General features: G+C 43.1%; 1 protein-coding gene across 3 annotated transcripts in view; it reads right to left on the bottom strand.

The window, feature by feature from the left end:
- XPO6 (exportin 6) overlaps nucleotides 1–15,265 on the bottom strand; it is a 115,534-nt gene extending 100,269 nt beyond the window's left edge. For all 3 annotated transcript variants that reach the window (XM_074965708.1, XM_074965707.1, XM_074965706.1), the window contains exon 1: nucleotides 14,030–15,265. In XM_074965708.1, coding sequence (XP_074821809.1) covers nucleotides 14,030–14,032 — 3 coding nt within the window. In that variant the 5' untranslated portion in view covers nucleotides 14,033–15,265. The remainder of the gene's footprint in view (nucleotides 1–14,029) is intronic.
- Nucleotides 15,266–16,104: the final 839 nt, after the last annotated feature.

The following is a 16,104-nucleotide window of genomic DNA, read 5'->3' as shown; positions in this document are numbered from 1 at the left end:
TTTATTGATGAAAGGTAGGATCATGAAGCGTAACAAGCATGCAAAATTCTTACGCACCAAATTCGCCATCTCTGGAAAGGTCAAAATGCACTACATGGAGGCAGAATTGTAAGGGGAACAACCAGTATTAAAATCGGCACTTAGACGTTACCTTTTAGTCATTTTCGGAATGACTAATACGATTAGACAGTACGGGTCTACAATGCAATACTAGGCGCTGACACTATGCTGAAAGGGTCTCCTTAACAGTGGGAGAAATATCTGCAATGCTCAAATGCAAGTCTCCTGTTACAAGTCTGAAACAGTGCATACACTAGCAGAATAATCCTATATTATATGTACTAAATTACTGATGTACTATTGGCAAATTAACGGAGTTCTTCAGGCTTCATTCTGAATTTCCTTTTTGTACTTCAAGCACTTTTTTGTGGTTTAACGAATCGAAACTAGAGGAAGCTTCATTTTATGTTCAGAAACAGCTAACACGCACAGTATGTCTGAATAGATGAGCAGACTGCAAACACAATCTGGTGATCTGCTCCATTCATGTTAACAGCCAGAGCTTCAGCAATTCATCAGCATGGCACCCCATCTGCAAAACTGACTTATCTCCACACCACTATTTAAGACAAAACCCACTGCAGAAAATTATGAAGAACTATTCCTGTATCTCACAACAACAAAAGTTAAACACATCAGGTGAGGAAGGAGCAACCAGAGCTACTCTCTTCTCCCTCCCAACCTGCGACATAGCAAGATGGCCAGCATGTGAGCTGCTGAGCAGCCACACAGCAGCTATTTGGAATGCTCTGTCACATTAGAATTGCTCCAGGAATTTAACAACACTTCCATTTAAAAGTCCCAGGGCACAGCTCATTTTCTGTTAAAAAAAATAAACACATTTTCTTAGCAGTCACCTAAGGAATAAAAGTGGCCACAGACTGGCCACTTCTGGAGTGGACTGTGCTATGGAAATCTCTCTCTCACATACAAGAAATTTGTCACTATTAAGTAAAAAATACCGTCTTCTGATATGCATAAGTGCTCAAGCCGGCACGACCAGCTTTTAGAATATCTAGGGTAATCAATTATTTTTTTGTCAAGGCCCAAATTTCTTGGCCAAGGTATACTCAAGGTTCAGACTCCAGAGAAACATTTTTCACATGCCAATAATAATAATAATGGTAATAAATAAATAAATAAATATTTCACAGTCCGTTCAAAAGCACCTGGCTGTCTGTATTTGGCCTGCAGTCCACCTGTTAACTACCCCTGACCTGGGGGGGAGAGGGGGGAGGTGTGGGGGTGTGTGTCATGTTTTTCAAACCTTCCTGTACAGACATAGTTGGAAACACAGTTAATTAAACCTAAAGCCATGTTTTGAAAAAAAAAGGCTCAAATGTTCAGGGTCAAATTCTGTCTTAACTGATGATTGCATTAGGGCCAATGGTAAATACAATCTAGCTGCCTTTTGGGAGGTGCCTGCTCCTCCTCCATCTGAACAGCGCTGGCACAGTAAACCTTGCATTGCTCTTTAAGAACACCTGTGTTCGCTCATAGACCCCAACTAAAGTGTTATATTCAGGGTCCACATTTTCTTCGAGAAACCTGCCAAATGAAGCTAGAAGAGCTGGAATAATGACACTAAGTGGCATATGGATTTGCAAAATAAGTTTTTATATGACACCTTTACAAACATTAAGCATAAGCCACCCCCCCGTGAAATGAATTTTACATCAGCCATTCTCAGATTGTGATCTGTAGGCCAGGGGTAGGCAACCTATGGCACCCGTGCCAAAGGCGACAAGCAAGCTGATTTTCAGTGGCACTCACACTGCCCGGGTCCTGGCCACTGGTCCAGGGAGCTTTGCATTTTAATTTAATTTTAAATGAAGCTTCTTAAACATTTACTTTACATACAACAATAGTTTAGTTATATATTAGACTTATAGAAAGATACCTTCCGAAAACGTTAAAATGCATTACTGGCATGTGAAACCTTAAATTAGAGTGAATAAATGAAGACTCAGCACACCACTTCTGAAAGGCTGCCGACCCCTGCTGTAGGCCCTTGGTGGTCTGTGGGGTGCTGGCTGGTTACAGGATACTGACTTTCCTCCTTGATTCCAGCTGCATTAAGAGAGGATTATAAAATACATTACTTTCCCATGTGAGCAATTGCTATAGCTGCCACAAGGATGTTGTGTGATCCTAAATGAGAGGGGAAGTGTCCAAGACAAACACTATTAAGATATATTCTACACAATGAGAGATTGAAGACCCCGGTACTATATCATTTAATAGATAAGCTGAGGCACAGAGATTGCATGACCTGCTCAAGGTTAAAGTAAATATCAGAGTTAATACTAGAACCCACAGTCCAGCTCCAACCACTACACATTTCTTCAGTGTGTAAATGGGATAAGCAGCTCTTTGCAACGAGTGGAACTGCTTCTTTCTAGCTATCACAGATGAACGGCATGGATCAAATTAGTTAACCCAAGAAAAAGTAAAATAGATGTATGCTCTTTACAGCTCAGCAGACACTGAACAAAGCCAAATACCTGCCCAGTGTGGTTAACACAGTTGCCAGTTTATGGATGGTGAGATACTACACAGATGACTTGCTTTTTCCTCAGTACCTGTGAATAGTGACTCAACAATTAAAATCCTGTTAATTAAATCTGGAAGTTCATATGCCTAAACCAAACAACTTGGCAGTCCTGCCCTTCATTGCACATCCTCCCTACTACTTGTTACCCCAAATCATTGTATCAGACCTAAAATAAGAATGGAAAGATCCTGGAGACAGGAACCTTGTCTATTTGTCCTGTAAAGCATCAGAGCACACTTCTGGGTGCTATAAAAAAAAAAAGAAAGGTTAATATAGGAAGTCAATCTGTGATAGAAGTCAGTCACCACAGCTTGAGATCATTTCCCCTTTACCTAGATAAGCACATCTAAAATGCACAAACAAGATCACACAACAGGCCAAACAAATGTGTACAACCAGTTTCCATTTCTAGCTTATCAAGTCCATTGGAATTTTGAGTGAATAAATAAGTGAATGTTCTCAGAGGCAGGAAACCATATTCAACAGAAAGGGGAAGAATGGTTCAGAGTATCCAAAGATCATCATGTATCCGAAGATCGCCAATATTTTGGCCATTGAAAAAGGATTTTTAATGTAAAGTCTGGAATCTTTGTTTTTCCGAAGAACCACCACAATTGGCACAGAAGATTATATGAACAATGCAGACTGACAACACACAATGTGAATTAGGTGAGGAATCGCAACAAACTCACTCCCCCAGCTTTGTATTTAAAGTCATCAGCAGCTGAGCATTTTTGTGTGTGTAAAGCTTTTGACTGAACATTCAAAACAGAACGCTGCTCCACCTCCTCATCAGCACAAAGACATCACATTTTAAACTGCTTTTAAAGAAGATTCTCTCTAATGAGCTATTCTACTGTAGTAGCTGCATCTCTCTTTTGTTCAGAGTCTGAGGGTGGCAGAAGAGTTAACAGTATCACATTTGCCTACCTGTACCAAACTGTACAATCTGCTTTAGTGCGTTTTCAAGAGCACGAGTCTGAACACTTTAGAGCCTACAATTTTGCAAACACAAATCTGAACTGAGAGCTACACAGACAAAAAATAAGTTGGCTGAACACACAACACAAACAGTTCTCACAGTAACAAGCAAACAAGGACTCTAATTTGCATTTCATTGTAATCCAAGCCTACAGAGCCCTAAAAATACACACCTACCTATTTACTAGATAAAGCTTTCCATTAATACAAATAGAAATTGAATAGAAGAAGAAACTGACAGTACAGCACATTCCCCTGAAGAGAACTGCCAATTTAAGCACAATCCAGTATCTGATCAACTCAGCTTGCAAAAGGCAATGAATGCTGAAGCTTTAATTGCATCTGGGAATCCCAATTTCACATTCTCCAGGTAGTTCTCTGGCATCCATTCCTGTTAAGAGTCAAATCTACCACCTTGGGCAGAAGCTCTTGTCACGCTGCCACACACAGAGCACTATTGGCACAGAACTACAGACTGGAATGTTTAGATTGTAAGATCCTCTGGGCAGGAATTGAGAGTTCTATGACTTGTACAGACACGTTGGCTGCACTTAATTTATTTCTACAGAAGTTGGTACAAGATAAATAATAATACTATTACGGTACCATGGTTTTGCAGAGGAGGGGTGTCAGAGAAAGGATGAACAAGGAATGCTAAGGCTGTTTAATTTAACTCCTGCCCCAAGTAAGAGTCTTGAGATGATATACAGGGAGTTGGTGGCTAATATTAAGCCCCAAGATGGCTACCACCTCACCTTATGGGAGGAGCTCTACCAAGGAAAACATCTATTTCCTCTTTTTGTAAAAATTTGTTCCAAGAGCAGCAAAATCAGAATAAGTACCTAGTTCACTGATGAAGCAAAGAAAAAATGCCATGGAAATATCCCTTTAAATACAGAAGGACTCATTCACCTGAATCCTCCTTCAGTTGCAGATGGGACCCACTATGTGTATAATGCATGTACAAGTGAAGGGCTGACCTCCCACATTTCAACTAGAGCAGGGTTCTCAAACTTTTTGTATGGGCAACCCCTTTAACACAGCAAGCCTCTAAGTGCAACCCTCCTTATAAATTAATTTTTTTTAAAAAAATATTTAACACTTTTAAATGCTGGTGGCAAAGGGGGTTGGGGGTGGAGCTGGGCTGGAGGGGCTGTGGCTGTCAGCCTGAGCCCCACCATGTGTGGAGTTGACAGCTTGCGACCCCCCACGTAATAACCTCAACCCCCGTTTGAGAAGCCCTGAACTAGAGGAACAGGAAGTATAACAAAGTGGCCAATATATGACTAGGTATGGATCAGCCTGAATTGATGCACTCCAGTCCACCACTTGATCACCACCACTGAGAAGCAACAAGCAGATGCCAGAGCCTTGGGGAAAAGCTCCTGCAAGGCAGTTTCCTTTTTCTCCCCCAGCACAGAGATCAACCTCACTCTCCTGATCCTGCAGCTGCCCACAGAGGGGAGCTTGAAACTTGGGGACTTCCAGTCATAAGAGTAGGAGAGTCCTTGCTATGGAGCATCTCAGACTCAGATTCCAAGGTGAGAAGTGACCATTGTCTGACCTCCTGCGTAAACACTGGCCCATAGAACTTTCCCAAAATAATTCTAACCAATCTTGATTTAAAAATAATCAGTGACCAAGAACCCACCACGACCCTTGATAAATTGTTCCAATGGTTAATTACTTTCACTATTAAAAGTGTATGCTTTATTTCCAGTCTGAATATGTCTAAGCTTCAATTTTCAGCCACTGAATCGTGTTATTTCTACCTCACCCCAAAACATCATGGAGCAGCAGCAGCTGCAAAGAACTCGATTCTCCTTCCCCTAGCAACAGGAACTGCTGAAAACTCTGAAAACACCCTCTCCCCCACCCCCCAAGCAAAGAAATGGAAAAGGAAAAAGGGAAAAACAGTATTTTGAGGAACCTGCTTTGAAGGTCTGGAAAAGTTGCTCTCAACACTCCTGTCAAAGCCTGACTGCTCAAGGAGAGAGAACCTTGCTGAATTTTGTCCAAGCCATCTTCAATCTACAAGAAGAAAGTATTTACTTGTCTTCTGATGTTGCTACAACAAAAGAGCAAATTCTTCTTTTGTTAGACTGTTAAACTCTTATTTTAGAAGGTGCAATAAATAAATAAAAGGGGAGAAAAAAAACAAGTTCTACTTAAAGTGTCAGACAGATCCTCCAAAATTTAAAAACTTTTCTGATAAGATGCAGAAGTCACCTGTTGCCAATACTTGGATTTGGCTCTCTAATCAGCCAGTACACAAAATCAATTGGAAAAAGACAAACATGCCCTTTCCACAAAAGTGACACAAAGAAGTTGCTCCTGAACTAAAATCCATGAAGAATGAAATTCAAGCCACAATTAAAAAATCTTAGAAACACAGAAGAACTAGTAGAACAAATCACCAAAATGGATGCAGGCATCTACGAACATGTAGATATTGCCACAAATATGGGGAGGTTGAAACAAAGAATTGGAGCGTAAGTCAAAGGTCTCAGAAAATTTTGAAAGACAGAAATTGTTAGTCTATACTACAAAGTTTTGTCAGTGTAGCTACGTCAGCTAGCAGAGTTGACTAATCACCCCTTTAGCTGACATTAGCTGTGCTGGCATAACACCTGGGGTAGGTGCAACTACGCAGACAGAAGAATGCTTCTGTCAGCAAAGCTAATGTCTTTTGGAGAGGCGGTCTAGCTAGGCCAGCCAAAGAACTCCGCCTGCCAGCGTATGTTGCATCTCTACTAAGGGGCTACATCAGCATACCAGCAAAAGCTCTGTAGTGTAGACAAGCTCTTAGACAAAGAAGTGCCTGTGGGGCTTGAAAAGGGGACCTATAATTTGTGGAGGCTCTGTTCAAAGAGACTATAGGAGAGACTTTTAGTGGAGTGAGGAGAAGAAAAGGCTTCCTTTCCCTTCCTTAAGGATAATTAATGAGAATCAGACACTTGGATAATTTTATTGCTTAATTTAAATAGGTCTTTAAGACAATCCCACTTTCCCAGCACCTCATAAAGAAAAGAGCTAGAAATAAAGGTATCTTGTGAGTAGAATCCACTTTCCTAACAAATTTAACATGCTCATCTACTCAAGGATTCTAAGAGAAGGACATTTGCATCAGTGCAGGTGTTTCAGAGAACAGACTGTCTCTTATTTGAGGACCCACTTGAACATCGAACTCAAATTTGCAGAAAGAAATAGCAAAGCATGCACAGCTGATCAAGTTGCTTCTTGGATGGTATTACCTGAATGAGCATTTTTTTTTTTTTTTGAGTGTCTCTCTCAGCCAGACTGCTAACTCCACAATCCTAAAACACATCATTGGTTGGAATGGTCAATTCAGCAAACCATTAAAAAAAGTTATGAAGCAAAATTCTCAGTACAACAGATGTATAACTGACATTCTGAGAGTTTTGTTTTGGCAGAGGAGGTCTGTGGATGAGGTGGTAAACAGCTGAACTAATTTATGAGAACAGAGAGAACTGCCAAGTTAATCTCAGGGATGTACTTGAGGCGATGAGAGCAGAAACCCACATTTGGACTAATTTGCAGGGGTTGCTGCTGCTGTTGCAGGATACCTGCTGGCTTAACAGGGATACTGATTTTAAGTGACATTACACTATTAGTTGAATACCAAATAAAGAATATTTAACTTTCACTACATAATCATGACTGCTTTCCTTAAAATTAACAGTTCTCTTCTTCCCTGACCTTTCATGAACAAACCATAAGTTTTTATATAACTTAACATGACAAATGACTAGCCTTAATCATGATTATTATAAAAGTACTTTAAAACTCCTCTCTCGGTTTGAAGTAATTTTTTCCTAATTTTTTGACCATGCCTCTTGTTCTATACACTGAGCATTTACTTGCATTATGTTTCTCATGCCAATTGAACTTGACTCCTTGCTTCATTTTCACAAAGCATGCCTATGGCACTATAGAGATAGTGAACTTATTTTAAAAGTAAAAGCTTTTATTATGAAGAGATGGTAGCTTCTTAATGATGGCAGAGCTTGTGAAGACCTTATACTTAACTTGACGGGCATTTCAAATGCAGAGGTGCTTTAAGGCTGTGGTGGTGCTAAACAGATGGCAGGGGCTTCACATTTCCTCCATTTCCCTCCTTTTGGTTTACTAATTTTCCCCAAAATCAATAGGGTTCTGGCCACTAATGCCTAGAACATTCCCTGGAATTCTGGAATTAGTCAGATGAAACAATCAAAAAATACCACATTACAAAACAGACAGAATGGGGGTAACCCCTGCTGTGGGAGATGGGGGAATGGGAGAGAGTCCCAGCCACAGAGGGGAATAGAAGTGCACCAGAGCAGCTGGTATGGGGGGAGAATGGGGGAACCTGGTATAGGAGGAGGGGGAACAAGGGGTGCACAGAACCCCTGGCAGAGGAAGATTAGGGGAAGCTGCAGGGAGTCTCTAAAATAGATGGTGATGGAAAGGACAGTGAGCTTGTGCGGTGGAATGGAGCGATACAATGAATAAGCTCAGTTTACATAAATGTGCCATCCGCTAGTTAAGGTTGAAGCTAATTTTCCATTGCAATCTCAGTTCTGATCCTCTTTTCCTCTAGCTTTCCAAAATTAACTTGTGTGCCTGTAAACTCACAGCCTTATCCTATTCCAGGGCAGAATTTTGACAAAGTTTGCATTGTATCAGACATAGCCAGCTAGCCAGTTCTGTCGCATCATGGAACGATGCATTCTGGGACACGTCTACAAGATAATCTTGTTGCAGCACTGAACAGGTATAAATTAGTCAGGTAAGTGGAATTTAACTTTATATACAAACCACTTTACAACCATTAATTAGTTAAGTCTCAATCTTCATGGAGTATTTCCCTCATCTGTTAAAATGGGGCTATAGAGGTACAAAAAGTTAAATGACTTGCCAAAGGTCAAAAAAGGAAGTAACGCTTTAGAACTGGGGCTAGAACTCTAAAGCTCCTAGACTTGTTTGGTCAATCCACTAGACCACATTGTCTTAGACTGGTTTAAAAAAAGGCTCTCTTTTTAAGGTTATGTATGACCTAAGGGATTTAAAATATGAAAAATTTTAAGACACAGAAAGCAGCCCACTGTTTATGCAACAATTGTAGGCTACCTCAGTACAGCAGCAGGTTTCCTCGGTAGTTATATAACAAAATAACGTATAGCTGGCCAGCAAGACTGGACAGGGACCAAAATAGCCAGGACTTAACATTTACTTGCCAGGGGCAATCAGGCAGCATCCCCTGGCAAATGTGGGGCTTAAGTCACAGCCAATTTCTGCAGAGTAAGTTTTTTACTTAAAAGGAGGAAGTGATAGCACATATGGTTGCAGAAACAATTGGAAGGTTATTTTATAGCATGCACAAATACACACACAGATCCCTGCTCTGCAAAGCTTAGGAAAAAGGTTCAAACAGTTAGTGTCCATTTTGATTTCTACAAGCTGTGGTATGTTATCCTATGCACCCCTGTTTTATGTAGGCATTCTTCGTTTACTTGCATGCTGATGCTGCTTGCACTGTATACTTCCTACTTCTCTATGTCCTGTTGGCGTCTAGTAGCAGCAGCACAGAACTTAGTTCTCTGCTCCAAAAATGAATGCCATAGCTACACTATCAGCTAAATCAGCACTGCTGCGAGGGATGCAGTGGTGTCGATTTAGCGAGTCTGGTGAAGACATGCCTCTCCGAGAGGCAGAAGCTATGTTGGCAGAAGAGCGGCTCCTGTCGACATAGTGCGATGTAGACACCGCTGTAAGTTGACCTAAGTTACATCAACTTCAGTTATGTAACTTATGTACCTGAACTAACGTAACTTAGATCAACTTACAGCATTAGTGTAGACCAGCCTAAAGTGAGGGAGTGCTTCACGTCACTTTGAAGCAAACAAGGACTGGCACCAATGTATTTTTGGACAACCTTCCTCCAGTCCTCTGACTGAAAGGATGGGCTGATGTGAGGTATTTAAAGCAGGTGGTGATGGAAGAGAAAACAGGTTTTCCGGGAGGAAGTCCCCCCACCTTCACTGTTTTGTTCTTAAAACAACCCAAAATACACTTACCAGACAACACTGTTCCTTTAGCACAACAGTGCTAAAGGATCCAAGGTACATCCCCCTCTACACTCCTGCCCACATAAGCAGAGGACCCGGAATCACACTTTGGTATATCACAGGGCAGTGCCCAGTAGAGCACCCCAAACTGTCATTTTTGGTCAGTCAAATGTCATAATTTGATGCTTGAAGAGATGTTCTAGTACTATGGTGTTTCATGCATAATAAATGCTAAAAAAAATAATGTATTTTCTAAGACAAATGCACTAAGATCCTGGGTTGGATCCAACCTGAGTTAAAACTGCACTTGTCAGGATCATGAATGATCTTGCACGGGTTTTAGTTTGGGTTCAGTTGACTGTTTCTATCATGCTGGACCCAAGTTACTTTTAATATAATTGACTTTGACTGCTATTTCAGCAATCATCTGACTTTGCTGGTGTAACTGGAAAGAAGATAGAAATCAATTAGTTCCGATGGACAATTTTGTGTCACTGATGTGGGATTAACATTCAAGGACTGAAAGCCTATGGTACAATAATTATTTTCAAGTTACGTTATATGCTCTACCCATTTGTTTGTCCTGTGACCACCTCACAACACCACCACAACAGCTTTATTTTTTAGTTGTTTAAAAGAGCTCTTGGTAGAGCTGTTTTATCGCTTGCAGTTCAGAATGCAGCAGTATTGCTCACTGATGAGTTACCGATGAAATAGCAAAACTACTTTAAATTGGTACAGTTAGTTTTTAAAGCCATTAACAGAATTAGGTCTAGCTACGTTAGCATTTGCTCTATGAGACTTTGAAGAGTATTTCTGAACTGACTGCATGAATTCAGTTTCTCCCACTGGCTATGAAGGGTACTACACTGTGGAAGTTGTTCTGCACCTTGAAATTCCCATATTTCCTGCCCATTTAAAAAAAAAATTAAAACACATTTGAGAAAAATAGCTTTAAGAATGACCATTCTTGGCCCTATTTCCTTCCATTTCAATCCAACTAAACCTCAATTAAGTAACCTATTTTCATTAGGATGTATGTTAGCAGGGGAATATATTTACTTATGTCTGTTTCCATTATGTGGTACAGCATCTCTCCACCACTTTTCCCAAGGCCTTTTTTTGGGTGGGAATAGATGTGACACAAAGCTGAGTACTACATAAATGAAATAATACACAAAGTAGGAATATAAGGAAAATCTTAAGTTAATAGTTATAAACAGGCTTTACCATGCCTTATCATGACCCTCATAATAAGTATCCTGCCCCCAGCAGCAAATATTTGATGATTCAGAAAAAAGGAAAACAAAGCTGTAATACATCTAGTCAAATGCATAATTCTGCATGCATGTGAAGGGGAGAATTCCCTTCTGACACCTGGGATGATTAGTTTATACCCTGAAGCATGAAACCTGAAAAACTGTAGCTATGCATGCTAAAGAGAAGTAAATGATCATAAGACTACTCCACCTCTTAAAAATACAGCTATGATATTTATCCAACCTCCGGAAGCAGAGATTTCCCCAGGCTGGGTAGCCACTGTGGGCAGTACTATTTTTGTTTGTTTTAGATGTATTTAGCTATTAATTTAATGGCGAGTCCACTTGTTCGCCTATTAAGTGACAGTTCTACTCTGAAAAATGACATTGTAGAGTTCCACGTTTATGGTGCCTTACTGATCTCAGATTACATGTGCTCAGCTTACAAGTAGACATCTTGAAGTCTGGCAGAAAGTCATGAAATACTGCTTTCACCTGAGAGAGGAGACAAGGGTCATGGGGAATGTACTGAAAAGATCAGAGTTCTTCCTGGAGAGATGCACACAAATGTCAGTGATGTAGAACCCTCTGCCATCAGATCCCTCACTTCCAAAGTTGCACGATCAACTCTCTTTCTGGTCTTATTCTTCATTTACATGGAATCAACAGGAGAACTGATGAAACATCATGGGCTCAAATGCCAACAATACACAAGTGACATCTATCCATTCATATGACTCCATTATTATCACATCATTATCCCAATGCTTGGCTGAGATCATCTTATGAATGAAAAATAGTTGGTTGAACTTAAACTCAAGCAAAACCGAGGTCATGTTGGTTTGGTTGGCACAGGAAAACAATTTTGAGATGTTTCAGCCAGAGGAGGATGCCCCATGGCTGCAAAATGTACATCCACAACTGGTCACGTCCGTTTGCAGTTTAGGAGTGCTCCGGTACCCCTCACTTATGCTAAGCACTAATAGAGCCACATCCACAAGCAACATGTTCTACCATGTACAGCTAGCTAGAAGACCACATCCCATCCTGGTGAATCAGGATCTTTCCTTGGTAATACACACCTTTGTCACCTCCCAAAGGGAGTATAGCGTTGAAGTTTACTTGGGCATGTTCTCAGTAAACTACAACAAGTGCAAAATGAAGCAGCAGCAAGCCTCCTCAGCAAAACCAGGCTATAATAAAGACATCAAACCTGTTCTGGGCTCACTACACCATCTCCTCATAAACTAATCACATCTAATTCAAAAGTTCAGGTCTTTTCTTCAAGGTACTCAAAGACATGGGACTCAGGATGTCTAAGAGATTGCCTAAAGTTTGAGGACGAGAACTGTGGTTGAGAACTCCACACCTATGGTACTGTGGAACTTTCTATGGCAAGGATAAAGCTTGTGTGCAACAGACAGAGCTTTCCCAGAAGCTGGTCCACGATAGTTGAATGAACCCCTACAGGATCAAAAAACTACCTCAAATCTCACTACTTACCATGTAAGTTCAAGGTATACTTCTTTGAGCTTGTCTTTGCAACGCAATGACAGCACCCCATACATTAAAAAAAGTCCTCATGCAGTTTTCTGCCAGAGAGAGGAACGAAAGAACTAGCCATGATAGATGCCAGCAATGTCATTTAATGCACTACTGGAAGCCATTTCAATAACACAGTGATGAGGACAATGTAAGAACTTGAACAGAATATTTTTACCCCTAACAGTCAGCCTCACAAACTTACTGTAGGCTTAAACTCAAGCTGGGTTTTGGGGGTTTTTTTGCCCAACATCACCAGGAATGGAGGCCTGTAGGTCAAACTATGTTATATTTTTGCAGCGCCATTAAATGCTATAGGATTATCACAGGGACAAAGCAAAATGCAGAACAATGGCAGCCTAATACCTGGAACTTGGTTAATATTTCTGTTACATTATGATGCATGGGAAGGAAAGAACCCATTTCACTCTTCCATAGCGTTTGACAACTAAGCAATGAATAATGCAAACTTATTGTTTTCACTAAAGAAAGCAGTACAATTCTGAATATATGCTAGATTTGCCGAGTAAGAAGAATCTGCTTTTATACAGTCCTTGTGAAAGTAAAAGACAAACATTAAGTATCTGTGAGCAATTGCTTACAAGAAAAATCCCAACTTGAGGCTGATTCTGCAACAGGATCTGCATGCATGGACCATAGCCCAAAGCTCTGTGTGGTCACAAGAATCTATTAGTGTGAACCCAATTGCCGAATTTAGACCATACGGTTTAGTTTATTTTTAGAATGCATTTTTGAATACTTTAGCAGGTGCATATGTAATAATGACAGGATCAAACCTGGGACCTCTGAAGTTTAGTGTATGAGTTTCTACTGCGGGAGCTAAAACCACTTGGCTTTTAGCTAAGGCCTTAGCAGACTCATTAATCTCTAAGTCAGTTGTTCTCAACCCATGGCCAACTTGCAGCCCAATTAGCACATTGCTGCAGCCCATGCAACATTCTCAGGCATAAAACAGAAAGAGCTGCATAGGCGGCCCACCATGGTAAATAGGTTGAGAACCAATACTTTAGGTGGTCTAAGTGCCACACGAGGGGGACAGAGCATCACACCTAGCAGTCATGTGTCACACATGGGGAAAGAGTATTTTATCTGGTATACCGACAAGACATCCTGCCGTAAGAATGGACTGATATTAGCATCAGTTGATCAAGCAGAAAAAAGGGGCATTTCTATAGTGCTCGCTCCTTACAAGGTTTTTTGTTACAGGCTACTATTCTGGTTGTGTCCTATATCCATGCTCCACCTTTAACACAGCCCAATTTTAAACACTTCACCTCTCCATCCCAAGAAGAGCCATTTTGACAGTGTACTGTATCAATACTCACCCTTTGAAACACAAGCATGCCAGTGGCAGTTAATTCCCTTGCAGGCAGGTACATGCACATCCCCATACAGGTACACTATCCTCCACTTTGCCTGAATCCATTCACAGCAACCCAGGACCTAGTACCCCACTCGCTCTTGGGGTACTCATACAGGGCAAACCATACACCCACCCCTTGCATTTGTGTTTCACACTGGCCAATGTTGCTCTCACTTACCATGGTGATTTCGGAGGCGTTTCAGGTGATTTGGTTCTTAGGTATGGCTTTCTCACTCAGTTCATGTCATGGTCAGAGGCAGTTTTATCAGGTCTTCCCCATCCATTCAACTAAAAATAACCTACCCCCTAGTACTCCCTAAAAATAACACTAAAACCCACACTTCCTCTCTTGTCCCACACACAGCCTCAGCAACCCATCAGCCCAAGAGAGCCAGTTACAGAATCATTAAAAGTTCTCCCCTCCACAGGAGTACAGCAATTATTAAATTAAAACAGGGAGACACCTAAAAGCCTCGTCTTCTTTTTTCTTTGGGAGAGGAGAACAAGTCAGAGGCCAATGCCCCTGTCTTGGGGTGGGGACCTGCCTATTCTTGTTGGTGCAGGGGGAAGTCTTATATCCCAAGGCCCGCCCTGAGGTTGGTTTTTTTCTGTAGAGAGGGGGGCAGTCAGTGATGTAGGGAGACCTGTGCCCTTACTAGGGTTGTGCGCGTGTGTGGGGAAGGAATACAGTTCTTATAGCCCTTTCTGTGGTTGAAGGACCGTGTCAAGGAAGGGGGGGTGTGCAATAAAGAAGGTGGGAGTGTGTTCCTCCTCCTGGGGGGAAAGGCCGGTGTCCCTCCCTGGATGAGAGATCTGTAACCTGGAGGGAGAGGCCTGTTCCCCTCAGTGGCAGGGAGGTCTGTATTGGGGGAGGCCTATTACCCCCCCCCAGTAAAGACTGTATCGCAAGAGGGAAAGGCCTCGGTCCCTTCCTGGCAGGGGAGAGGAGCTGTATCAGGGGGCGGGGATTAATTGCTCCCTCAATGGCGGTTGTGGGGGGGGCTGTATCCTGGGGGGAGAGCCTGTGTCCCTTTCTGGAGGGGGCTGTATCCGGGGCCGGGGAGGGAAAGGCTCGTGTCCCTCCCTGGCGTGGGGAGGGGCTGTTCCCCTCAGTGGCGATTGTGGGCTGTAAGGGGAGGAGGCCCGTGTCCCTCCCTGGCTGAAGGGTTTGTAACCTGCGAGAGAGGCCTGGCCCCTTGAGTTGCGGCTGGGGGGCTATATCGGGGTTGGGGAGGCCTGTGTCCCTCCCTGGCCGGGGTGAGGGGCTGTATCCCGGTGCCGGTGGCCCTCGCCTCTCTGCCCGACCGATGCGCTCTGCTGTCCCCGCACGAAGCCCCCCTCGCTGCCTCTGGCCCCGCAGTCACCGCCGCTCCCGCACCAGGCGCATCCTTCCTCCTCGCTTCCTCTCCGCCTCTGGGGGCACGGCGGCCTCCGCCCCTCCCCGCCGGAAGCGACCTATGGACTCACAACGAGGCTGGCCGGGTTGCCGGCGGCCTGACCAATCCGAAATCGACAGGGGCGGAAGCGGGGCCGCCGGTCGGGGCGTGACGCAGTGCGCACGAGTGCGGGCGGTGTGCCTCGGCCGCCATGTTGGTAAAGGACAGTGAGGCGATTACCTGGCACTGTGCATGGGCGGGCTGCGTGGGAGGCCAGTTCCCCGAGCTGCGCGTGACGTGAGCTCAGTCCCGCCTTTCCCATCACCCACCCCTCCCCCCCTTCCTTTGCTGGGCTAAAGGGGGCTGCCACCTCACCTTTGCTTGGGCTGGTCACTTCCCATCCCCAAGTGAAGGGGTAGCCCCCCCCCCCGAGTGGGGTGCTTCCATAGGGGCTGTTCTGCTGGCTACAGCTGGCTGGAGTGACCTGTGCCCAAATATTTCACTGTGCAGAATTAGTCAGTGGAACTCACTGCCACAAGATATAATTGAGGCCAAGAGCTTAGCAGGACTCCAGGAAGGGCTATATACTTACACTGATAATGAGACCACCCACAGTAACATGAGAGGATTTAACAAAACAGAAGGGATATAAACCCTCCTGCTGCAGGGCATGACTGATGGAGCTCCCCTTGTCACAATTCAGAGCAACTGCACCTGTATTCCCCCTTTGTGGCCTAGCAAGGGAACCCACTCTGGACTCCTGGCTCCTCTGCTGTTACTTCTCTAAGGGGGAGAGCCATGTTTCTCTCTCTCCGGAACAGGTTTTTTCCAGGCTGCACAGTTCCCTGTCTACACTATTACTCCCAGCAAGCCAGAG

The sequence above is a fragment of the Natator depressus genome, chromosome 10, assembly GCF_965152275.1.
Source record: "Natator depressus isolate rNatDep1 chromosome 10, rNatDep2.hap1, whole genome shotgun sequence".
Classification (NCBI taxonomy): Eukaryota; Metazoa; Chordata; order Testudines; family Cheloniidae; genus Natator; species Natator depressus.
The sequence above is the reverse complement of the archived record's forward strand: the minus strand, read 5'-3'. Positions and strand labels throughout refer to the sequence as shown.